This window comes from Phalacrocorax carbo, chromosome 11, assembly GCF_963921805.1.
Source record: "Phalacrocorax carbo chromosome 11, bPhaCar2.1, whole genome shotgun sequence".
Lineage (NCBI taxonomy): Eukaryota > Metazoa > Chordata > Aves > Suliformes > Phalacrocoracidae > Phalacrocorax > Phalacrocorax carbo.
The window spans coordinates 10,923,256-10,947,913 of record NC_087523.1 but is presented as its reverse complement, the minus strand read 5'-3'; the positions used below and the strand labels follow the sequence as shown (position 1 = coordinate 10,947,913).

The 24,658-nt window shown below is 43.5% G+C and overlaps 1 protein-coding gene across 2 annotated transcripts in view; it reads left to right on the top strand.

Annotated features, from left to right (window-relative positions):
- Positions 1-20,499, top strand: part of HTR2C (5-hydroxytryptamine receptor 2C) — a 181,759-nt gene extending 161,260 nt beyond the window's left edge. The window contains exons 5-6 of one of the 2 annotated variants that reach the window (XM_064463016.1): positions 4,350-4,550; positions 16,698-20,499. In XM_064463016.1, the coding sequence (XP_064319086.1) occupies positions 4,350-4,550; positions 16,698-17,530 (1,034 nt within the window). In that variant the 3' untranslated portion in view covers positions 17,531-20,499. The remainder of the gene's footprint in view (positions 1-4,349; positions 4,551-16,697) is intronic. The other variant, XM_064463017.1, reaches the window with a different exon arrangement.
- Positions 20,500-24,658: the final 4,159 nt, after the last annotated feature.

The window sequence follows — 24,658 nt, the reverse complement described above, 5'->3', positions numbered from 1 at the left end:
ATTTTAAAATGTAAACAGAGTGAGCCAGTCCATTTGTAGCGTGGGGTGTGTTTGCCTGTATGTGTACACACAACTCCTGTCTGCTCCAGCTTAACACAAAAACCTGGGTAAAGCTCATGAGATTTTGTCTGAGGCTTTGGGGAGAAGGAAGGGGGTTTGTATCAGCCTCTGTCTATTCTGCAGTCCCACAGTTTCTTTTGAGCTGCAGGTTCTAACCTTTTTTTTCAGTTCAGCCATTCTCCTACAATCTGGAGTAATTCTGTTTTACCATTTGACATAATTAATTTTGCTTCCATTTGCTGTGTTTTGGATTACTCAGTCACCTCCTGCTGCAGTGACTGGTAATTTTGACTCTCATGCAGTGAACAGCACAATGACCATGATAACAGTGTTATACAACACTTTTTACCCGTACGCATAAAACCTCTGGCAAAAGTGATTAAATTTGATTGTTGCCATCTTTCTTGATGGAAAGCACAAAAAATTTAAGGGAACTCTCATCCTACAGCAAATTAGCTACACGCAGAGATGGTCTGTGACTTTGCCAAAATGCTTTTGAGTTTCTGTATTTTGCTGCCAACAGTTTGTGCCCATCTCAGCTGTTCAGTGATGCACAGGAACTGTGGTTTGCTTTTTCACCCCAGCGCAGGAGATGAAATCTCACCTACGGACCGTGACTCCTGGTTAAATATGAGTGCTTGACCCATGTTTCCTGTGAACAATGACAGCATCTCGGGTTCCATGAGATGCTGTTCAGCATTGGAGGCTGAAGCGATACACGCAGGCATTCTGCAGAAGTTTCCTTCCAGGATTTCATACATAGTGTTTTTTATCCTGATCAGAGCCAGAAGCTAATACTGATCTAAAACTAATAGTATTGCAATAGTCTTCTATAAGCTTTTCTCTATGAATTTGTCCACTGTGAACTTCTAGCATCCACAAAATGTTTGGAGGCAAAAATCTGCAGTTTACTTACACGCTGCATAAAGAAATACTGCCTTTTGTTCTGACATGCTGGATCCTTCTAATTCCCTTCAGCACTCTCCTATCTGGTCTACCACCCAGTGCATTAAATATATGACTTATTTTAAGGGCATAGATTAATTCAAGGTACAAAAATCTGAGTTTCTTACAAAGAATTTGGTTTTTGCTTACCCAGGTGTTTAGTACGGTTTCATTCTTTCTGGAGCCAAATTTGGACCAAGATGCCTGGTTTCCATTGGAAATGCAATTACAGAATTTTAGAAGTGCTGGGGTCCAAGAATTAATTTCACTCAGTCATCAGCACTTCTAAATATATGGTAATTGATATTCTTTGTGTATGAAATGAGATAAAATAGAACAAATTAGAGAAATGTTACCTTCTACAGATAAAGTATTTCTGAGGAAGATTGTTTTAAAGATATAACATCGTTAACAGAATTGGCTTTTTAATCCTTGTTTGCATCTTGGCGCAGTCACAGAGCACATTTCCTGTGTTTTGTACTTTTCTTCAAAACAGATTTAGAATAAACTTTCTTTCTTTTTGTACAAATTACTGGCTTTGTAGGCTGTGTAGGTGTTTTTCAAATCCACGCACTCTGCTTACTTAAAAGTAATTGCATTTTGAGATAGGATATATTATGCCCTTCCTATCAAGGTACCGCCATGTGTTACAAGCTGCCATTCTACAATTTCCAGAGTGATATTTTATTATTGCAGATCATTTTAGGAAGCTTCCTGAGAAAGCAAAAAGACTCCTCATATAACTGCCTTTCAGCTAGAAGCATAACGGAGTGCTTTGGGACAGCAAAGACTAAAAGGGTTAGCCGCTAGGAGGGCTCTCATGTCACCTCTATGTTTAAAGACATCCTGACAGTTTGCCCTGGCAGTAATTCTGGGCAGCATTACTTTGATCTGTTGGTGGCTGTGGTTCCGGCAGTGCCAGGGCTGACAGCAGGTGACACCTACTAACCTCACACCATGGGTATGAGCTGTTGCTTTTGCTTCTGCCAATTTTTTGGTTATAATGCTGTTGCCTATTTTACATCAACAGCAGAAGTTATTCCAGCGGGAGTCAGTCATAGGAGGTGTTCAGGTAGCTCGAAGGAAAAAGTAAGAGAGGCTATTCATCATCCAGTAATGCTGAAAAGGTGGTTGCTGTAGAAACCTCTTCCAGGTGTAGCAAATGTCAGGAATCAGATTGTACCCGCTGCAGTGCCATAGATCAGACTGGAGGTGCTCCCACACGCAGGGAGCCTGGAGGCTTGGTGTCTCTTTCTGGAGGCACCAGAGATTTCCTGGCCGTCTGCCTTATGGGGGAGCAGCCATCACCATCACCGTGTCTCTGTGCACAGGCTGCTGCAGTCATGATTGCCTCATGCATATTCTCAAGGACCACTTCATCCATCAAGGCACGCTCCCCAGTGCTTCTCTGCAGGTCCAGTGCTCATAGCTCATTTCAGGCTGTATCAGAAAGCTGGCTTTAGCAACTCAGAGGGAGAAGTAGTGAGGGATAAAGCGTGACTGAATGTGTTTTATTTTGGGCTGGCAGCAAAAGCCTGGGGCTGTACAGGGAGCACAGGTACAGCTTGAAGGAGATCAGACTTTTTCTTCCCTGGAGCATTCACTGAGGCATCATTAAAGACCCAGCAAATTAGAGGTGTGCTTAGCTGGAGCTCCAAGCTCAACTGCAGGTTTATGGCAACGATGTCCTAAGCTGTTGCAAAGTATGAATGAGAGCAGGAGATGTGAAATTCGATCATAGCTTCATAAAGGGGCTGAGTCATAATTTAACCAATTTCAATTCAGTCATACAGCAGAGGTGCCTTTTAAAGTAAAGATGCTTCAGCCACAAAGTGCTTTACTTCGTTCCCTTTGATAAGGAACTCTTAAACGCTTGCTGCTTTGGATTTCAGTGCACTAACAATCCATCTAGTAGGGGTGGCATAAACTTGCCAAAATAAATGGTTTACCTCCCCAGAGCTGAGGTCTCGCGTGGGTTTCATGAGTTACTTAGCACTTATTCTGTGGGTTTTCCACTGGTAAAATGAGCTAATGTGTCCATCTCATTCTGCTGTGCTCTCTGTGTTCCTGGCCTTCGCTGGACCAAGTTGTAATAACTTGCTCTGGTCCAGTTCATCTCGGGTTTCTGCATGCAAGGTATCCTGGGTCTCTCTTGGCTGGGTAATTTGTTTCAAAATATGCTTTCTGAGACTAACGTTTCTCCCTTTCTATTTGAGATCAGTAGGATGGAGCTGCATCGTTCTTAATATAACATTGCTTCTGCAGAGTGATGTTTCTGATCCTCAGGGTAAACTTCAAGATTGCTTTAGATATCCATGTTTTGAATGAAGACACAAGAATATATCATTATTCAACTATTATGAAGTCTCTCATGTTCTCAGCTGCTGAGATACTGTTGATTTGTTTTGATAAGTGTGTTAGAAGCCCAGAGCTTGACAGGACATGTTACTGATCTCATGCAACCCATTCTGGGTATTAACAAGGGACTATCACTCACAAATCAGTTTTCTCTTAGCTTTAATTTAAATACCAGTGCCCTTTGAGGATCTTTCTGGGTCACTTTTCTTCTCAAGCTGTACTTCAACACTGTGTAAACTGATTAATAAATACAGGCACCCAAATTAGCTGCATGCCAGCTGCTGTCAGATGTAGCTATCTAGTCTGTTCAGTTTGCTGGTTTGTCTCTGTGAAGAATAACACTCAGCTCTGTCTACCCTTAAAACAGTTTTCAGATTTCAGTCACTCAATCCCGGCTGCTCCGTAAGGAGGCAAGTATTCCTCTGTTAAGGGACGCTGCCTGGGGAGAATATTTAAGGTGAAGTAGTGTCATTTAGCTGGTTGTTAAACTGTGGAGAAAAACTGACTGCTACCTTCCTCTTCAGCAGACAGAAACTGAGAAGTACGTATTGAGAGAGCTTTAGAAAGGGTCTGAGTGAGGTTAATGCCACATAGCTCTATGCAACCCATGAAAAGACTGTGATGAGGCAATTACAAATTAATGTAATATCTGATTTTGTAAAGATATGGGGGAAAGGTTAAGAGAGAGGAACAGAGCTAGAATGGTCACTTGGAGGCACTGCCAGATCGATGTTCCTTTGCCTTTAGCTACTGGTTATGGAAAACAGATGTGTGGGAACTGGCTATGGGTGTATGGAGTGCCTGGAGCCAGGGACTGCCAGGAGAGAGGCCCCACGGGAGGCTTCTTCGTCCACTCCTCGTGCACGTGCCCCCTACTGGTATCGTAGAGTTAAAATATCCCAACAGTTTCTCAGAACTGCTGGCCTACCTTCCCAAATTATTTCCTTTTCTTTTTTTCTTTCATTTCTTTTCTCTCTATGTTTCAGATTATGCTTGGCCTTTGCCTAAACAGTTGTGCCCTATATGGATTTCCCTAGATGTGCTCTTTTCAACTGCATCTATTATGCATCTCTGTGCCATCTCTCTTGATCGGTATGTAGCAATACGCAATCCCATTGAGCACAGCCGCTTCAATTCCCGCACCAAGGCTATTATGAAAATTGCTGCAGTTTGGACCATATCCATAGGTAAGCAATGTGGCTCATGATCTTAAGTGTGTCTTAATGAATAATAGTGTTACTCCAATTTTCATTTAGGATTTTTAAGAGGATACTCAAATTAATTTACCTGGCCTGCATGCCTGAATATAATAAATGATTACTGGGAAATAGAAGTCTCTCATTGCAATTGGTCAGTGACCAAACTAAGTAGTCATTTTTCAGAATACCACCACTTCCGATGCTGAAGCATTGCTGCTGTGTACATATCAATACGCCGATAACGACAGTAACACAGACAAATGGTACTATAAAACTGCTGTGTAAACAAAGCAGAAAATAGCATTAGCAAAGGCACTGGAAGGAAAACCCAGCCAATACAAATGGCATGTCTGCGCTGCAGCCGCTGCAGCTAAACTCACTTGTATTCTGGTAGCAGTTTAAGTGAAGCAGCACAGAAGTCAAGGCAGGCTAACAGTGAGGTATTTACTGCTCTTGCACAGGCTTTATGGTCTATATTATACTCTGCCACAGCTGGTTTGCTGCTAGTACTGAGCTAGCAAGCTAGAAGTTGTAGTAAATGAGGAGTAGACGTAGAAGACACTTTGATAAAAAGTGATAAATAAAGCAGCAGTAAAATAAGGAAGAAAAGGAAAAATGATAGCAAGATGACTCTATAATGTCAGGAATTATGTGAAGAAAAACATTTTTGGGGGAATTCTTTCAATGTGCTTTATAAAAGAGACGTTTGGGGCAGGGTCAGAAGAATTGTATGACCACTTCTCTCTGCTGTATTGCCTTTTTTGCTTGAATAAAATGCAGTCTTACAAAGCTTTAACATTTAACTTTTCTTTATAAAGTAGTTGTCACTTTCAGTACTGTACTGCAAGGAAAAGTGTATTTCAGGTGCTTGAACTTCTGGGGTTTGCCTGCTTTAGAAGTGGAACATGACACTGGATGTCTGGGTGCTGCAGGGGCCACTTTTGAAGAAGCTTGCCATGGGAAAAGGCTATGGAGGAAAGTGAAAAAATAAGGGAAATATACCTTCTTTCCTCATGAGTATAGCAAGAATATCTGTTAGAAACAAATTTTCAAGTTCCACAGGCCTGCTACAGTTCCTCTAGGTAATAAAATCCACAGTGAAATTGGATTGGGTTTAATCAATTAATTGAATACTTTTTTAAAAAAGTATTATTTTAAATTCTCTCTGCTGAGTGTTTGGCATAAGAGAGAAAGCCGCTGAATTCAGTGCATGAGCAGTCATTGCGAACAACTTCACATGCAGGGTGCTTGGGCTCGAGTGGCACAGGCAGTTCAGAGGCGGCGCAGAACCTGTGCCCTGTGTTGCCGCGTAACGCAGAGGGAGCGGCGGTTAAATCTGTCGGAAGCATTCAGTAGCGTATTGCAAAACCTGGGCAATAAGACTGTTCTGCTTCCATTTCTGGAGCTAACTTGCAGATTTTCGCCTGTGCTGCCTTACATGTTGCAGATATACCCTTAGAAATTTTGGCTAGAGCTGAATGTGACTGCACACACAAGTGCCTTGCGGGCTATGTTGTGGTTTGGACTATGGGTCCAAGGAATAAAGTAAGACAATGAGTACTTCATGCGTGGTTCACTGAGTAAGCAAACTAGTAAGCAAATCTGGGGCCTGACCAAATAGATATACAGACAGCCGTAGACCTACCTCTTCCTGGAGTTACTGGGCGGGGAATGGGCTCAGGATGATGGAAAATAGGAACATTATGGGCTCTACTGTCCCCCAAGGACAGAAGTACCTGACCCAGGATAGGCAAGGTGACTTTGAGCTCTAGAATAGAAACACCTCACCTCTGCCCAGCTTCCTCAGGTGATGTTTAATAAGTCTGCATTTATAATAGGATGTGAAACAGGTGAAGTTAATGAACACTAAAAGAAATAGCCTGGGGAGGCGATGGAATGGCACTTTTCTTTTGTAGGCACATGGCGCCAGCCCTCAATAAAGCAAAGGGTGCTGCATTGCATTTATTCCCCAGCCTCCAAAAAGAAGCAGCTGTGAGCCGTCACTCAGCGGGGTGTCTGCAGTGCACAATGCCTTGGGGGACTGCCCTGGGCGTAACAGCTGTACCTGTGTGCCCTCCTTTGCAGGGTTCATAGCTGAGAGGGTGTACAGCATGTCTCGGCTTTGTTTATGTTTTGTTCATTCTCTTTGATGCAGATACAGCTGGCCCAGGGGAGTCTTTGCTTGCATCCCTTTTTTTGAAGATACAGGCAGAATTGATACTCCCCAGAGAGTCTGCTCAGGGCACTGAATTGCTCTTGGATTTCCACCCTCCCCAGTGCATGCGATAGGGTTTACCCATTTACTCAGGCTTTCTCCAGAAGGTTGCATTAAATGGAGAAAGAAAAACTACTCTTGGTATGTATCTAGCTTATTTTAGCATAATTATTTTTACTTCATAAATGAATTTAGAACTGTGACAGGCACAGGAGTAAATGGAATGAAAGAGAAGAACTCACCCAAAGTGTATTCTTGCTGTCGTCTTCTGGCTTTTAACTATTTGTCATTTGGAAAGGCCTGATGAAATCCCAGGCAATTTCAAGGGGGTGAAATAGGTTAAGTAAATTCACCCTCCCTTCAGTATTAAGTATCAGAAAATAATTTGTGCATTTCTGTATAGGATTAAATATCAAATTCAAAGCAGTACTTAAGTGCAGGTTGGTCAGTTTGCATTTCCTAAATCCTACTTTGGTTGGACTGAAGAAACTTTTAAATGCATGCCTTGTAAAGAACCCTGAATTCCGTTCCTGAATAAGAATTTAAAGTAGGAAGTGAAAAGCAAGTAATTTATATTAATTTAGTAGCTTTTGCATTCCATTTTCCCGAAATGTTAATGCCCACAGCAAAATATATAATAGAGGTTCTTTGCTCATTGAGCTATGAATTTGGCAGGTTGCACAAGCCTAAACCTATGATTAAGTTTTTAAGCAGGGGAACATAACAGAGGCCTCCTGTCTGTTGGCAATTGCTTTATGAATGGGCCTTTTCCAAAGCCCTCTTTGTTCCAGATTAGAGAACATCACAGCCAGTTGTCCTGTGTTTTAGCAAATGTAACCTGAGCAAGACTTTCTGAGTTCAGGTAGAGTAAAAGTGGGTGCTGTGAAGTGCTGGGGTTGTAAAAATTAGTTTTGTGATAGATAGCACCGTGCTGAGGCTGGAAATAGAAATGTAGGCGACAGAAATATCCACACAATTGAAAATGAAAATAAATTATAGATGTGAGCTTGCTGGCAGAATCTTGATGTTGTTTCAAGTCTGCGGACTTTGCCATTGCAAGTGCAAAGGTTTTCACTAATAACATGTGGACTTAACCGTCTCACCGGACTCCCTGTATCCTGCTCTGAGGAAGGTGGTCTTGGGCCACCCTGGCCAAGAGAGGAGATCCCCATGCAGCTTTCCACAGCAGTGATGAGGAGTTAGTCAAACTCTAAATGCACACTGTAGAATACAGGAGAAAGTGTTAACTGGTAATATTAATATAAAAGAAGTATCACTTTGGAAAAATGAATGAAAGAACTTCAGTGATGTGGAAGGATGCACACACATTGCTTCTGATATGAAAATAAGTAAAACATTTTAATTCTGAAGCTCCTCATGGCCCAGCTCTGTGCTTGCTAGCACAAAAGGGGTTTTCCACTGCTTCCCAGAAAGTTCAAGATTTGGTCATTTACTAGAAAGAGCCAGAATTACACATACTAGCGACTTCCCAGCTCACAGTTTTACATCCTTAGTAACAGTGTAAATTCAATTTACTTGATAAGAGACCGAGGTAAGTCGTCCTTTAAATTCTTGTCTTTGTATCAGTGCCATAAGCAGACCCCATGTCTTTTTAGTTTGTTTGAAAACAGAATAAGTAACAAAAAAAGGAAATATGGTGTTGAGTTATGGTTATATCCTGATATGTGTTGTGTTCAAACTGGACTTTTTTCTTTTCATTCTCGCTCTGACTCAGTAATGATGTTATAATTTTGATTTCAGGTGGATATCCATGGTTTGTCTGTATGATAAACCATTCAACTTTAAAAAGGAATTTTACATCCCCATTTAACTTTCATACGACTCCATTGTTTTATTGAGGAGATCTGTTTCTAGAAGTATGAAAGATGTGTCCTCTAATGATCAGTAAATGGTCATCTCAGTTTAAGTGATCTTATGTCTAACAGCTTTTTGCTTCTGCCCTGAGTGTTCCTCTCTCACACAGGCTGAGTAGCCCCATGCATGCAAGCTGTCCTTAAAGAGCCTCCAGGTACCAGTTAAGCCTTCTCCTATCTCACTGGGGATAATCCTAGTGGGAAGTGACACTCAGTTTGAGGAGCATGCTTGGAGTGGCACCACTAATATGAAAAGGAATTGTCTCCTTACAGACTACAGCATTGCTTTAGTAGGAGGACAGTAATACTATTGCTGAGAAAAATGGTTGCATGGAGGTAAAGGGTGACTGGAGTAATTCGTGTAGCCTCCCATGGATCATGGTTTTAAAGCATGTTTAAGGTTTTGGTTTGCACTTCTACCCATAGGTGTGTCTCTGGGATCAGTGACTTCCTCAGCAAGGCATTTGTTTGTTCCCATGGCGCACTTGCTGACGGGGCACACGTGCTCCTGAGCACCCTCTGTTTGGTGCTGGGCAGTAGTTTCTCCTGAGAGACTGTGCTTTGGGGTAGGAGCACACACCCATTAATTCCTTTGCAGGCTTCAGGCTCTGGTTATCAAACAAACCTTTGGACACATTCCATAGAAAAAAATGGCAAAAACACTGCTAATGGAGAAGACAACAAATGGAAGGTCAAAATGCGTTGTCAGGATTTTGCTCAAACCTTTCCAACCAAGCAGGCTGGTTCTGGTTGTGGCTCCTCACTTGGAGGCAAAGAAGCAGTGTTAAGACAACTGTTGCTGGCAAAGCAAAGGTTAGACAGGCGCCCTTCACCACCTGGAAAAGTGTACAAATTCCTGACTGTGAGCACTGCTTTGGTAGAAGGACAGTAGTACTATGCTGAGAAAAATGATTGCATGTTAGTAAAACCTAAGAAAGGATAGCATTAGTTTCTCTCCAGATTTGGGAGAAAATTGTATTAATGTATTTTTGCCTTTTTATGTTTGACATTATATGCCTGCCAGTGTATGTTTGACTGAAGTTCTTCCCTCATGAGCATGAGGGTCATAGCTGATGATTTCTATAGGCAGAGATGCCGCAGTGGTGGCAATCCTGATAGCGTTTGTTAGGCTCAAGCGAGCGCAGAGGTGGCATTAGCATTGTAGGCCAGGCTACTACTTCTGGTAGAACAGCAGTACAGGTTTGTGCTCATAAAACCTTTTCAGGCCTATCTTCTGGTCGTGGGTGAGACAGAAATAGGCCTTGCTTTATGGCCTAGAGCATGACACTGAGGCTTCTTCTGCCTCTGTTTCCCATTCGTTGGAATTGACTACAAGGTTTTCTCTGGAGACTCCCTGTTGCCTGAGTGGTTGCACCGTGATTCCCAAGAGGGACATTGATCTCCCTAGCACATCAGCAAGAGTTATCAGGGTGAGGAAGATCACAGCAGCTGATAACAAGCTGAGTTCATAGCAAGGGAACTACCTTGGGATTGCAGCCACAGGTGCCTGGATTGATCTGATTTTGTTCATCAGACGTCAGTGAAATGTTTTTCCTGGGACAGCAGCAGGTGGCGATAGTCTGTGAAGTGTTTTGCACAGAGGATGGATTGACCTTCCCACCACATCTGTTCCCAGGGGCAAGGGCCGTGCTGGTGTCTCGTTTGAGGTTACTGCTACTGAGCATCAGTTCAGGCATCACCGTTTGGTCTCTTGGGGAAGCCCAGCTCTGGCAGCAGGTATGCTGGGAGCAGGACCAGAGGCCGCACCCCCTTTGTTCAAATGTACCATTCGAAACACACGGCTGAGCAAACCAAATGAAGTAATTCAGCAAAATAGAAAGGCAGGTGGGAAAATAATTTATTTCTTCTGTCTTTTACTGGTGTTTGCTGGTTTTCCATGTGGGCTCTGGTTGTTTAGTGGCCTCACAAGGTTTAAGTAAAGGTCAGCACCTTGTTCAGGCACAGTCAGTAATTACATTCCTCTGTTTGCAGTTGTGCTCGTTGCAGGCAGGGGGATCCTTCAAAGTTCAGCCCCAGCCAATATCTTTGTCTTGACTCCAAAGTAAATATCTTTGACTTTAAACCAATGCGAGGCTAGCACTGTTTTACGAGAACGATTAGATAAAACTAGACCTAATCCAGCCCTGAAGGTGCATTGTTGCTGTATTAACACATGAAACGCACTGCAATTAGTCTGCTGGCATGTGGAGAATGTATGGAATTGTTGTGGCTTTGAACACTTCAAAAGCCCACGTTCTTCAATTTACCTCTGAAGAGCGTTGCTTCCTGAAACCAGTGCCTTTTCTTTCACAGTGCAAGCCAGGAGGCTACTGTCTGTTGGGGTTTACTTCTCGCTGTTTGTTATTTACTATTAGAGAAATGTGGAGGCACTTTGTGAGACACGTCTGTTAAGAAACAAAACAGATTTGTTTTCGTTGTCTTTCCCCTTTTCTGAGAGAGTTAGGGGAGTCGGTTCCTATTTTGTCTAGCAAATATTAATGCTAATGCATAGTTACAGCAGCTGCTAACATTCAGGTGAATGTCTCTTTAAAGTTGTAAACCACGTTTATTTTGTTAAATTCTAAATATGAGGTTAAAGATATGGGTTTAAGCACGCAGTGTTTAGCATGGTCAGTAGTGTTCTTGGTTTTGCAGCACAGACTGCTTTTGTGGCAGCCATAGGCTTGTTTAGCACACAGCTCGCTCTCTGCTTTTTTTTTTTTTTAAATAGTGTGTAAATGCCAGGAGGAGACTAGTGAGGTCCAGAGCCCACCTGCATCAGCAAAGCCCTTGCCGTGGGCCGCAGTGGACTTGAAATTCAGTGCTGACACCAGGAGAGGTGATCCCTGGCATTGGCAAGCCTAGGTACCTACAACAAAATATGACCCCTCTTGTGTTCAGCCCTGAGAATCCCACACATGGAAAGACAGAGTAAACCCGTACGCAGGCCTCTGTTTTCTTTAGTGAGGTTGTTGTCCCTGGAGGAAATGAACTATCTTCTTGTATATGAATGTTGTGAGAAAGAATGGCTATTACTTCCTTTCTTAGTGGAAATAACCATCAAAGACTCCATCTTTCCAATGACCTCTATCAGTCTCATGGGCTTTCGCAGAAGAAAACAAGATATTAAATTAAACACAAAACCATTATTGTTTTTCATTTAAGTCTAAATTCTGTGAATGTCAGTTTGGACTTTTTAGCCAGCTTTTTCTCTGGAACATGCGAATAAATGTTTTACAAAGCTGTATTTGTAGTCATCTGGGTTTTGTTTTATTAATTGAGAATCTGTGAAGAGCATCTGTTACTCTGTGTCCACAGCATCATCCCAGCCCCATTTGGTGAACCGTTCTGTTGGCCTAAGAACATCTTTAAAGCTGACAAGAACCAGTTAGAACAACAACTCTAATTGGATTTGAAATCCCGAGGATCTCTCTCTGTCTTGCTTCCCACTGCTCTGTCAGCCAGAGCCTAAAGGAGGGGAGAAGAGAAAAAATTGCATTAATCTTTTCCCTTGTGAACTGCTGTGGTGAAAAGGGGTGTCCTGCTCAAGCTGCTGCTTGACAGAAGGGTGCCCAGAGCTCCCAGTGTTGAGCCTAGCAGGGACCTGGTTCATGGCATGGTGGCTGGTTGTCTCTTCTTACTGGGGCAAAACCAGTTGCCCTAGGCACTACTCAAACATCAAGCAAGAGGACCAGGTTTGCTCTGAAGAGCAAAGTGTGATATGCAATAAGCTTGCACAGCTTTTACCTTGCAAGTGTTTGGAACAACACCCCCTCTCTTTGGAAATTTACTGCCTCCTTCGTTAGAAAGGGTTATATGGCACAGCTGGAAAATGCCTCCAAGGCTAGAGACCTCAGCTCACTAGATCAGCCTGATGTTTGTTGATGATGAGTAGCTCAGTTCAGGCGCAAGGCATGAGCTTATGAAACGCTCTGCACTGGGGCTTGGAAAGCTGAACAGCAGTAAGGGCGGACAGCAGTAGGCTTCAGAGCCTCCTGCTTGGTTTGGCACTCACTGTCCTTGTACTGGTATAGAGTGTTTGGCTTTCTCTGACCAACTGACCTTAGTTCTTAAATTATGAAGTTACAACCGTAGTGTTAGTGCTGTAGGTTGCTTGAGTCAAGTGGAGTTGAATGCCTTCTCTGTGCTTGTTCAAACAGCTGAACTCAAGCAAGGCAGACATTCATGTTTACCCGTGTTCAGAAGCCATGGGAATGCTCAGTAGCAAGCACAGCATGTACTGATCACGGTAACCCTACTGAAATCAGGGCCAGGGTGTGAGCTGTGTCTGCCAGCAGGTGTTTGTACACGTGGGATTGTGGCAGTAGCAATTTTGCAGTAATCCCCCATGAAGGAAGCCCTTCTGGGGTGTCCGAGACCTTCCACGGTTCTCACTGCTGGGGTGGCGTAGAGTTAGCCCCTGCTGCCCAATTTGTGTATCAGACTTAGTTTCCTTTAGGGCTGGATTGTGGGGCAAATCAGTGATAAATCTCATTTTAAAGAATGAGTTAAAAAGGACAAGTGTGAGGCAGAAGAAAGCGTTTGAGATGAGGGTAATGCTGCCCATTCAGCAGTGCTGTGGGCTACCTGGCAGCTGAATGAATGTGTTTTGGCAGCTCCTTCGAGGGCATCTTTCTTCCTACTGCTGTTAACAATGGGATTTTCCTGGATTGGAGGAAAGAGCAAATGAAGACCTGGTGCTCTCTCTCTTCTGTGCTTTCTCAGTTTGAAATCCTGCTTTGTTATGGAAGGGGTGAGGGGCACTTTTCCATTAGAGCAGCTACCTCCTCATTCCCTGTCATCAGTCTGAGGTATCTCATGCTCATGCAGAGTTTTAGGCTGCCATCAGTGCTCTTGATTTGTAAGTTCATCATATCCCAGAACTAGGTTATTCTTTCCAAATGTACTTTATGTGTGTGACCACGAAGATATCCCGAAACCTCACCTCATTTCCATTGGCTAAAGCAATAACACTAAATTCAATGATGACTACTTCATGAATTAACCTTTATTCATTTTGGAGTTTTATTTACAAAAAGTATGTGTTATAGAGGGCTCTAAAGCATAAAATTATCCATGCAAATATAATCCCAGTGTAATGCCATTGATCTAATTTCTTCTTTGTGTAAAGACTGCTCTTTCCACCTCCCACCACTTCCTGAATGTCTGTGGTTTGATGGAGCAAAGGCATTAGAAAGATGTTTTTCATGATAAAGAGACAATGGCTTGATGGGAGGGAGGTTACTGCAGTCACAGGGATTTGGCACAGGCAGCTGTAACAGGAGTTAACATATCAGAAAAGAGGTAACTGCCTTGCCAAGGGTAAGCTGATAAACATCAGCATGTAGAGGGAAAGAAGAATGAATCCTGGAACTATCACTTGGGCTAAGGAAACACATGCTATAATCACAGAAGGCATTTATAGTAATTACTTTTCGGAAGAAATTCCTACACTAGATTACTGGCAAATGATAATTTTATGGTAATGACAAATTACAGATGTATTCTTCAGAATCCTGGAAAACACTTAGCTGGAATGGGAAAAAATGCCCTGGTTAATCTCTTTAGTATGTTACTCTTTCTGTTTAGAAATTCAGAGTCCCACAGGATTCATTCTAGGACCTGTGCTGTTCACAGAAACCCCCCCAAAAAACCCCCAGACACGACAGTGGCCTCAGCATTGGTTATTTCTTGGGTGAAGGAGCTAAGGAAGGACATGGCCAGCCTCACAGTCTGCGGAGTGAGTGCTCACGGACAGCCAGGTGGCCAGAGGGCAGGAAAGGGATAACAGAAGATGTTCTGCTGCTCCCTAACTGCTGGGATGTGCAGCTTTTTCCTTTCTTTAAAAGGACAGAGAGAAAAATTTGAAAATAAATGGAGAAAGATAATCAAAGGCATAAAATGAGTTTGGCATGAGGAGAGAGTAAATAGAATAGCATTCTTCAGTTCCAAAAAAGATATCAGACAGTAGGGATGATAAAGGTCTGTAAAATCACTGAGAAAGTGGAAAAAGTGACCAGAGAGTGATTATTCACTGTTTCTCACAGTAGAGGAACTAAGGGGAGCCAAAGGAAATTATCAGGCAGCAAATTTAAATTTAGTAACAAATGCTTTGTTCACATGACTCACAGATAGGTTGTGGAACTGAATGCCGCTGAGTATTGCAAAGTTATAAATGAGATCAAGAATTTATGGAAGATAGGGGTCTCAAAGGTTATTTTAGAAACAAGGTGTGGATGCAAGTTCTTGCTGTGGAATTTTCTAAGCTATAGTGCTGATAGCTGCCCCATTTTGTGTACCATGGCTCTAAACTTCTGGTACCTGCCAAAGTCAAGAGACAGGGCTAGATGATCCCAAGATGGTCTAACTAGATCTGGCTCATCATGTCTTTTCTGTGTTCTCATGTACACATAGGTTATGGTATTAAAAAATATGCTGTTGCTTTTGTTGTTTTTGGCTGTGTCTAGACAGATTTCTTTGGAAGGTTTCGGGTCTGTCCTGATGTGGGACTGAGTAAGTTTGGGTCTCAGTATGCACCAAAAATATTTGAGTGAGATCCAGTACCTGTTATGAGTCCTGTATTCCCTCTTCTTTCTCTCACCACAGTAAATTGCTGGTGACTTTCACAAGGTAGAATAGAGCAGGTATACAGATACATTATCCTTAGAGGAAAACAGTGTTGGAGGACATTAAGTAAATGCATCTGAATTAGAGCTATTCAAAATACTTTCATTCTTTCACTCCTTCACTCTGCAAGGGACAGGCCAGTAGCTAGCCCTGGGTGTGGGCTACTATGTGCAGTCCTGGACAGCCATGCTCAGGGCTTGACATGCTGTGTGCTCTGCCCCTGTGCCAAACAGCACGGACACGTAGCCATCTGCCCTCCACGCAGGACTCCTGCTTCTGCTTCAGAAAGGCCTGATGCCCTGAAATCCTGGACAAACAAGCAGTGCTGCATGATGCTGAAGAGGAAAAGAGATCCAAAATGGTCTTAATCCCACTTGTCTGCCATGAAGTCCACAACTGTAAAAGTGCTGTGCCACCAGGATACAACAGAAACTGCCTTGGCAAGTGCAGTGATTCCTGAGGCTTATTAGTCTGCTTAATCCTTAGGTGTAGCTGGGAGCTGTGCTCTAGTTATTACAGTAAATTGAATCATTTAAAGTTTTCTTCCTTTCAGCCAGACGGTTTGTAGCTGGGGTTCTGATTTCAGACTATCATGTCAATCTGATTACCATTTTAGTTAGACCTTTTCTACTCTCACATTGTCTGTTGTTCCAGGTTTTAGCCCTGTATTCAAGATAGAGGGATAGGAATTAGGCAGATGTTTGCTGCAGCCTTTTCATTTGACTATGTAATTGCCTTCTCTAAGAACTGAAGGCAGGCTGTCTCTGTGGTACTTCTCAGCTTCACACTGCCTGTGGATGAAACGCCTGGGCAGGTAGAGCTTGCAGAGACCACTTGCGCCCAGATAATCAATAAGGACCCGGAAAGCCATGAGCTTTTCCTCCATGTGCCCATGATGGCGTGGCAAAAGCGGCCATTTTTCTATCAGGATTATTTTACTGTCTTTAGGAAACTTGATTCTAAATCTTCATGGCTGTAATTCTTTTGCATTTTGATAGTCTTCCTCTTTAAAGTTTGCTACTATCTACCCTATGTCAGTGATTTCAAAACCCCCCCAAACTGGCAGGCATGGGGTGGCCAGCTGGAACAGAGCAGGGCATTGACTGCCTTTCTACACCCAGAAATCGCAGTTAATGCTAGAAGAAGAACTTGATAAAGAAATTATGCTGCATTCACTGTGCCAGCTGTAGAGCACAGCAAAGTTGCAGTTGCTCCTAGCAAAGACTGATCGTGCCCTGGAGCTGTGTTCCCAGGAGTGTTGTTACGTGAAGTTTTCCCTTCCATCTGGGAGTAGTAATTTCTCTTTTGAACAGCTTTAGGCAGCAGGCTGAATGCATGCAGGACCTGCATCATATCTGCTGCCCCTTTAGAGCCTGGTCTGTTCAGGTAACCGTCTCTTTTTTGGTCTCATTCTTCTAGGGATATCTGTGCCCATTCCAGTCATTGGTTTGCAGGATGACTCCAGGGTGTTCGTAAATGGGACCTGTGTCCTCAATGATGAGAACTTCGTCCTCATTGGATCCTTCATGGCGTTCTTCATCCCTCTCATCATCATGGTGATAACATATTGCCTGACCGTCCAGGTGCTGCAGAGACAGGCAACGGTGTTCATGTGTGGAGAGGTGCCCAAGCAGAGGCGGAGCAGTGTAAACTGCCTCAAGAAGGAAAACAACACAGAGAACATTTCAATGCTTCACAATCACGAGGGGGCATCTCACTTGAACTCTCCTGTAAATAAAGAGGCGGTGCTTTTTCGGAAAGGAACTATGCAGTCCATCAACAATGAGCGAAGAGCCTCCAAGGTCCTGGGCATCGTATTCTTTTTGTTCCTCATCATGTGGTGCCCGTTTTTCATCACTAATGTCATGTCTGTCCTTTGCAAGGAAGCCTGTGATAAAGACCTCTTGAGTGAACTCCTTGATGTGTTTGTTTGGGTGGGGTATGTTTGCTCTGGGATTAACCCCCTCGTATACACACTCTTCAATAAAACGTACCGCAGGGCTTTTTCCAATTACATCCGTTGCCAATACAAGACCAGTAAAAAATCAGCACTACGGCAGAATCAGTGTCTGAATGTTGCTTCAACAGCTTTATATGGGAAAGATCTGACTTTAACTAGTTATCGAAATGGCAATGAACTCAATAGCATGGAACTAGATGAAGCTGAGGAGGGCCTTGAAATGCAACCAGGGACTTCAGAGCTCTCCATAAATAGCTGTAATGTTGTAAGCGAAAGAGTGAGCTGTGTGTAAAGGTGGCTCACACAGCCTTTTGCTACGGTATATCTGTAGCCAAAATATATTATGTAAAAATGTAAGTGTTGGTCAAAGGACAATGTAAATATTGCATTCTGAACAATCCTTTTCTTTTTTTTTTAAAGAAAAAAAGAGTTGTCTTTCCAGTCCAGTACTTAAAATCATATATATTAATATACTGCAGTGAAGTTTAAGGTTCTATATTTACTGTTAATACTAGATCAGAACTATTAGTTACTTTGCATATGTCATGGACAAAATGTTTGAATTCTTCTTCCAGTGCATGAACAAAAATGCTGAATATTTATCTCAGGTGGCATTTGCTGGAGTCCAGAATGGCACGTTAATAGTTATATATCAAATACATGCTACTAGACTTGGTCAGTATAACCTTCTTTTTCAAGTTGACAGTAAATATATACTTTAAATCCTCACCCCTATTTGTGCCGTGTAAAGACTGTATGGAAACCTGGCAGAGAGACATCATGAAAGCGTAGTGGCTGTGCAGGCACCTGGCCAGACATGTCCTGTTACTGGTAGTGGATTGCTGCCATACTGGGGCAATCTCACACTTCAAGGATCATCTGTTAAATTTTGACTCCCTCTCCAATCTTGCTGGGTTTTTTCCATTCCCCAGGAGGCTCCGGCTTCCCTCAGGAAGGTGGGGAATGAAGTTCTGGTGTGGTTTTGTGATCCTGGCTGGGATCATTTGCATAGTTGGAGAAAAAGCATGAGAATCAGAGCAAACCCAATTTATCTGCTTCAAACATTTTATAAATGGAATGTCTCAGATTTATAAAAAGCCCTCCTTTGGTCTTATAGATAATCATCAGCTCTGGGATGGAGCAAGCTGTGCTCAGTGTGGATGGCACTGCCTTCACAGATTGCTTGGATGATCAGGGTCTTTGGTTGACCTGGAGAAGAGCACTCTGGCTTTGTAAGAGCTCTTGACTTCTCAGCCCTCACATCTATTTATTCCTTAGCTTGTTTAGCATTTGCTTTTATTTTTCGACATTGTGGGACTTGCAGTACTGGTGATAAAACACCGCTGTGGGCATAGAGCAGAAGGTGCTGTGCATGTGGTGCTGGCTGGGGTCAGGCTGTGAAGAGCAGGATACACCTCCCTGGAGGATGCTCAGGAGAGAGACATAAACGAGGGTCCCTGCTCATTCCTCCTGTCTCAAGAGTGGGTGGGCAGAGCTGGACAGAGTATGTGACCAGAGTCATTTGCTGGTGATGTGGTACAAAAGCAAACGATGACCAGGGACAGGAAGGAAGCAGACCTGGAGCTAGTCTACATGGAAAATTAATCTGGATTAACTTTTAAATTTGATTTATTCCATTTCACTTCCAAAGTAAATTACAGTATATCATATTAACACCATTTACCTCTTAATGAAAGCATCCTCATTGGGATTTAATGCAGTTTAAGTAATCTGCTTTTAATTCACACCATGTATAATTTGAATTAATTTTCTTCTGTGTTTCTGTGTAGGCGAACCCTCCAAGGCATCATGTCTTTCTGTCACTTGTGCCTCTGGGGTGATACCTCTCATGCAGTTTTCCTTGTGCAGACTATTGTCTAATGCCAGATATCACCCATAAGGTTTTTACATCTTCATTAACTAATACACAAATGCTGCACTGCCCTTCTAACATGGATGCATTTAGCATCACTGACAGCCTCTGGCTATGAAAATCCTCAGAACAGAAAAGCTTAGACTAGGCATGGATAAATTGCATTTTACTGACCTGAACTGCTTCTACTCTAAGCTTGCTGTGCTGATCCCACCAAAATTAACTTGCAGAAGAAATGGAAAACTCTGCTAGTGCTTCAGTGTAACGCTGTGCTGCTGCATTGCCGTGTGCAGCAACAACCTCGCTGAGGCCACTACTGAAACACAACATAGGGGTTGCATCTGCTGCTGTGTTGCTCCCAGCTTGATGTGTTGAAATTGATGGTCCTCTGTTCTCCCTCATCCCCTCCTGGGAGAAATACATAGCACTTCCGTGCAGGCAGGCAAGGTATCCCAGTGCGGAGCATGGCTTACTGCTTGCAGAAGGCAGCAGAGAAGCACCATGTGCCAGCCTGCTGATACTGCCACGGGCTTGAATGCTCAAGAATCCACTTGCCTTTCCAAAAAGTCTGGTAAACCAGTAGGAAAAGGACTGGCCAGAGACAGAAACTTGTGCCTTCAGTGACTGCCCTTTGCTCTGAGTCAGATTTGACTGTCTCAAACAAGACAGAAAAATCAGAAAGAACGCATTGCTTTTTAAGTTCCTTTTTTTCTTTGGGTGAATTCATCGCACATCTTTTCCAAACATGTATGTGTTTGTGTACATATGTGTGTGTGTGTGTATGTATATATATACACACACATATATATGCTTAAAAGCCAACCACAGACTTTGAAAGCATTTAGCAATAAGTTAAATTACAGTAGCTTCTAGCACATGTGTGAATAGGTCATGTGTGAATAACTAATTTTCCACGGCATTCCTCAAACTCAGTATAAGTCCACACACAGGCATTGTCTTCGCATAGGGCCTTGTCTTACCCTCGCCAGTTCTGTTGTATGGGCAAAAAGGGAACCTACTATATCTGGATGTAAATAATGGGAAATGAACAGAGAATTTACAGAATTTTTATAAATGTTTTTTAAAAATTCAGCACCAGAACTGTAAATATGTTGAGTGTTGTGACTCAGCTGGACCCGTACTGATGTATGTCACTTGTTTAGATAAACAGACAAGGGGACTGCCTTACAGCGCCTGCGTTCTCTCCTGGCCAGCGGGTGATAACATTTTCATGAATGGTTAAATACTGTCACTTACCCAACTTCCATTGGGTCATTCACATCAGGGTTTTGTGATGCTGCTATTAATTTATTAAAGAAAGTTTGTTAGTTTAATCACTCTTAATTTTTTTTTTCACGGTCTATCAGAAAATAAATAAATGAACATGCCCTCTCTTTCTTTCATCTGTCCCCGTTAAAAATCTTTCCTGAGTGAAAAATATGTCCTGACTAAAAAACAAAACAACAACAAAAAAATGAGGGTAAGGATGAGGATAACTTTCATTTCAGTTGCCTGATCACAGAAATTAGCATCAGCAAATAACCCAACACTTCCAACCCCGAAGCTTGTTAAATACGAAGACGGTGACAAATTGTTCCCCCTCATCTCTTTGCTCCCTCCAGGAATAACTGTTAAAAATTACATTGTTTTTTTAATTACCCCAGTTTGAAGAATGGATTTAGTTATCTGCAACTTAACCAAAGTCGGGTTGTCCCCACAGCAGCTTTGCTTCTCCTGAACTGTAGTCATTAACCACGGTGGTGCCTCAAGAAGCCCTGCCCTGGGGCTGCCCGGTGGGAGTACCTGCTGGAAGTTTTGTGTGAGTCCTCAAACCTCAACTCAGGTACAGTTCTATCTCACGGATAGTGTGTGTGGTGGTGTTTTGTTTTGAGTTTGGACTGAACAAGTGGAAATAGTTCCTTGGAAACGGTGCTGTAGGCTGAAGTGTGTTGGTTGCTTTGTTTCCCACACCAGATGTGAGACGTGCAGGCAGGCCGCCTGCAAGACTGAGCGTGCACATGGAGGCTCCAACCCAGCAAACAGACCACCCTGTTTGACTTGCACTGGGGAGTCTACTCATGGGGTCAGCCCTCAAACTAGCACCTTTCTGAGCTGTAGGGGCTTGCAGCCATCCCCACCAGAGGCCATAAGCAAGGCTGGCCATGTTTGCTCAGGCACAAAGCCTTGTGGCTGAGCAACCTGGCTTCCAAGCTGAGCTGGCTCATCTACCTCTGTGACATGTTGCCCCACACAGCCAAGTCTGGGGTGTAGCATCCCTCCACGGAGTCAGCTGCGGTGGCTTTGGAGACCTCTGAGGGCCTCAAAGGCTAGGCTTTGAGGACAAGGGTCTGCTCATTCGGTCCTGTGCTTGCTGAAGACAAGAGCAACTACCCAGAGGCTGTGGCATTTGGGAGGTGATACAGTTCAGAGCCAATGCTGAGGAGCCTCAAGGCATCCCACCTCGGCATGGCTCTCCGTGTTTTAATGACTTGTGAGTCAGCAATAGTTTTTATCTGAGTCGTAATTTAAAGATGCTAATGTTAGGTGATGTGTGAGTAGTCAGTGTGATCAGTGTGGTTAGTGCCTTTTTCTCTATAGAGACACTCATGTCAACCATTAGTGCCTTTCTTTCGGGCAGCACTACGATGAGGTTCATCACTGGCATGGAGTGCAGCCAGTGCTCTTCCCTTCCAGGTCAGGCTGACTGCAGGCATCTGATGCGCAGGAGCCATCAGGGCCCTGGATATCAAGACCCAAATTCCAAAGGAAAAACATATTTTAAAGAAAAAAAGCAAACCACAGGCAGCTCTTCAGAAATATTGTTTAGCTTTGAGCTAACAAAGGGTGTCTGATATTCTTACAGACAAATTATGCTAATCTGGCATTCCAAAAGCAGTGTCCATCATGTGATAGAGATGCAGATGTTTCTTTGACAGGTTTCCTCCCTGGGTCACAATATCATTAGGATAGCTACACGCCAAGCCAAGAATCGCACTTGGCTTTGTCTCCATTTCAGACTGGGGTGGAAAAGGCATCAGAAGCTTTCTCCTGGGATAGCATACAAAGACCACCAAAGCTTGGACAGATGCAGCAGAAGAACAGATGGACAGATGTACGCACACATCTGCACATGTGAGCACACATATTCAGAGCTGCCAGAGAGCAACAGGAGATGTCATCCTGCTTCAGTCTTCCCTCGAAAAAACAGGAATAGCTGAAGAGCTGGGGAGGAAACATGTGATGGGGAGATCAAATGCAGCTGTAGGTGTCACCATGAAATGTGGGCTGTTCTAGTGATAATGGGGGGGGGGGGGGAGTGCATGTACCAAGAAAAGCTTTTATTTTTTAATTTTTAACTATAAAGTTTTTATTGACTGTTCTGCCTCTCCGTCATTTCTCTTGAAGTCTCAGGTCTTCTGCCTGTTTGCTTTTACCCACACTGAAACTTGTGCTCTGAAGCTGTCAGAAGTGACAAAATAGCTACGTGGTGTATCATTCCCTCTTGGCTGAGCAGGGATGCTGCAATCCCATAACGACATGGAGATGGAGAGTCTTCAGGTGAGTTATTTTAGATACATATGAGACAGCCAATCAATGCAGCGAGGCATGCTTGTCAATTAAAGATCCACACCAGAAGATCTTTAACCAACAGTCAAGTGCATGAGCTACACCGAAAAAAATTTCTTCAAACTGTCCTAAGTCATAGTTTCTGCTGACAGCAGGAGGGTGCTGGTACAGGGGAGGGAGTCTGGCTGCCCTGGGTAGCCCTCCTGCATGCTTCCTGGGAGGGTGCTTGTTTTACGACCTGGCACGTCGTGCCCTGGCACACTGCACGGTGGGATTTACTCAACTCCGTGCTGAGCAGCGCTACTGCAGAACGGGTTGCGAAAGCCCGGCCTCCAGGGCCACAACCTCAAAGATTTAGGGAGGAACCTAGCAAGTGGGTAAGTGTCTAGCGGTGACACGAGTCACAAGTTTTTGTTGTGGGAGATTGGGACTGTGAAGCAATCCTTGTTACGTATTACATCTCTCATGAATGTTGCCTTATGTTCTGCTTCCCCCAAAAATGAAGGATCTCTTAGCGTATAAATACAATTTCTGCAGCAGTTTCCTGGGACAATGGCTGCTGCTTTGTCACTCCAGTGGGCTACCAATGCTTAGGTGTTAGGTGACTTGAAAAATGAATCATGCAGCATCACACAGGGGCATGCGAAATCCACTGTTCTGCTCTCCTGTGCTTGAATCTTAATTAATTCAACAAATTGGATAAATGAATGTCGAATTAAAATATAGCCTAATTATCCAAAGTATGCTTGTAATAGGTTCTAATTGTGGCATTTTGAGTTATTTAAATAGCTGATACACTAAAAACGATCTGCAGGCTGGTGCCTGTTAGACCACTGCCTGGTTGCATTTATTAAAATTTAGAGCAGCTTTACATTTGTGTGTGCTGCTGATGTTAGTGTCTCCTCCTGCAGAATGACAGGCGGGGGCTGGTGACGGATGCTTATCAAAGGCACTGAAGATTTTAATCAGGGTCCTTTTCCCTGACTGCTAGGACAGCTCTTCTGTGGCTTTTTGGGGAGGAAGACTTCAGTGCCTCTCCTGCGGGGCCCACACTTCCCAAAGATCAGGATACTGCCTCAAAGCAACAGGTAAGTGCAGACGCCCAGCAAAGATCTCAGCTGTGTTGGGGGTTCCTCCCCTATAGGCACCAATAGTTCATGCCCAAAAATGTCTTCAGAAAGGATCCACAGGTCACAGTGACTTAACCTGTGAAGACATGGCAATGTTTAGCCCCCTCAACTAAGTACTCTCCCTTCTTTTTGTGTGCAGCTACAAGGCTGGCACACAGGTGGGCTAACCCTCAAATGAGAATTTGGTCTACCTTGCACCTTTTGTGGGTGCTGCTGATGAGAAAACCACCTGCATCCTCTACCAGGCTGTCCTACGATGGCATTTAGCAAATGGTGGGATGCGTTACTGACTCTGTGCAACAAAGTAGGTGATGCAGCAAACCATGGTGAACAAATGGTGTTTTTCCTTAGCCAAATCTTTACTCCTTAAGGTAAATGAATATGATTGCCTGTTGCACTGCAGCTAGCTGTCACTTCTGCCTTAAAAAATAGACGGGGCTTTGTGTTGGGCCTGAGCAGCAGCCCCGGTGATAGGCACAGTAAGAGGACCCAAGTCCAGGCAGGGGCAAAGAGAGCCCTTTTAATGAGAAGACAGTAGAAAGCTTGGCTTATTCCTCATAGCGGCCAAAGATGGGTGAAGAAAGCTCTCCATCAGGACATCAGGGAGTGCTTGTTCTAAGGAGGGAGAGGAGCTACTTAGGCTAGAAGAAAACATTGGCATACAAAAAGGGCCAGAAATAAAGTAGGAATTAGAAGCAGGTTTCTAACAAGTGGAGTATTCCAGCTCGGGGACTGCACTTTCTGGTGAGGCAGCAGTAACAGCAACTGAAAAGCTTACTGGGGGCTCAGCTCCTGCATTCATGTAGGAATTTATAGTATAGGGGTACAGTGGGAGGGCCCAGCTCAGCCC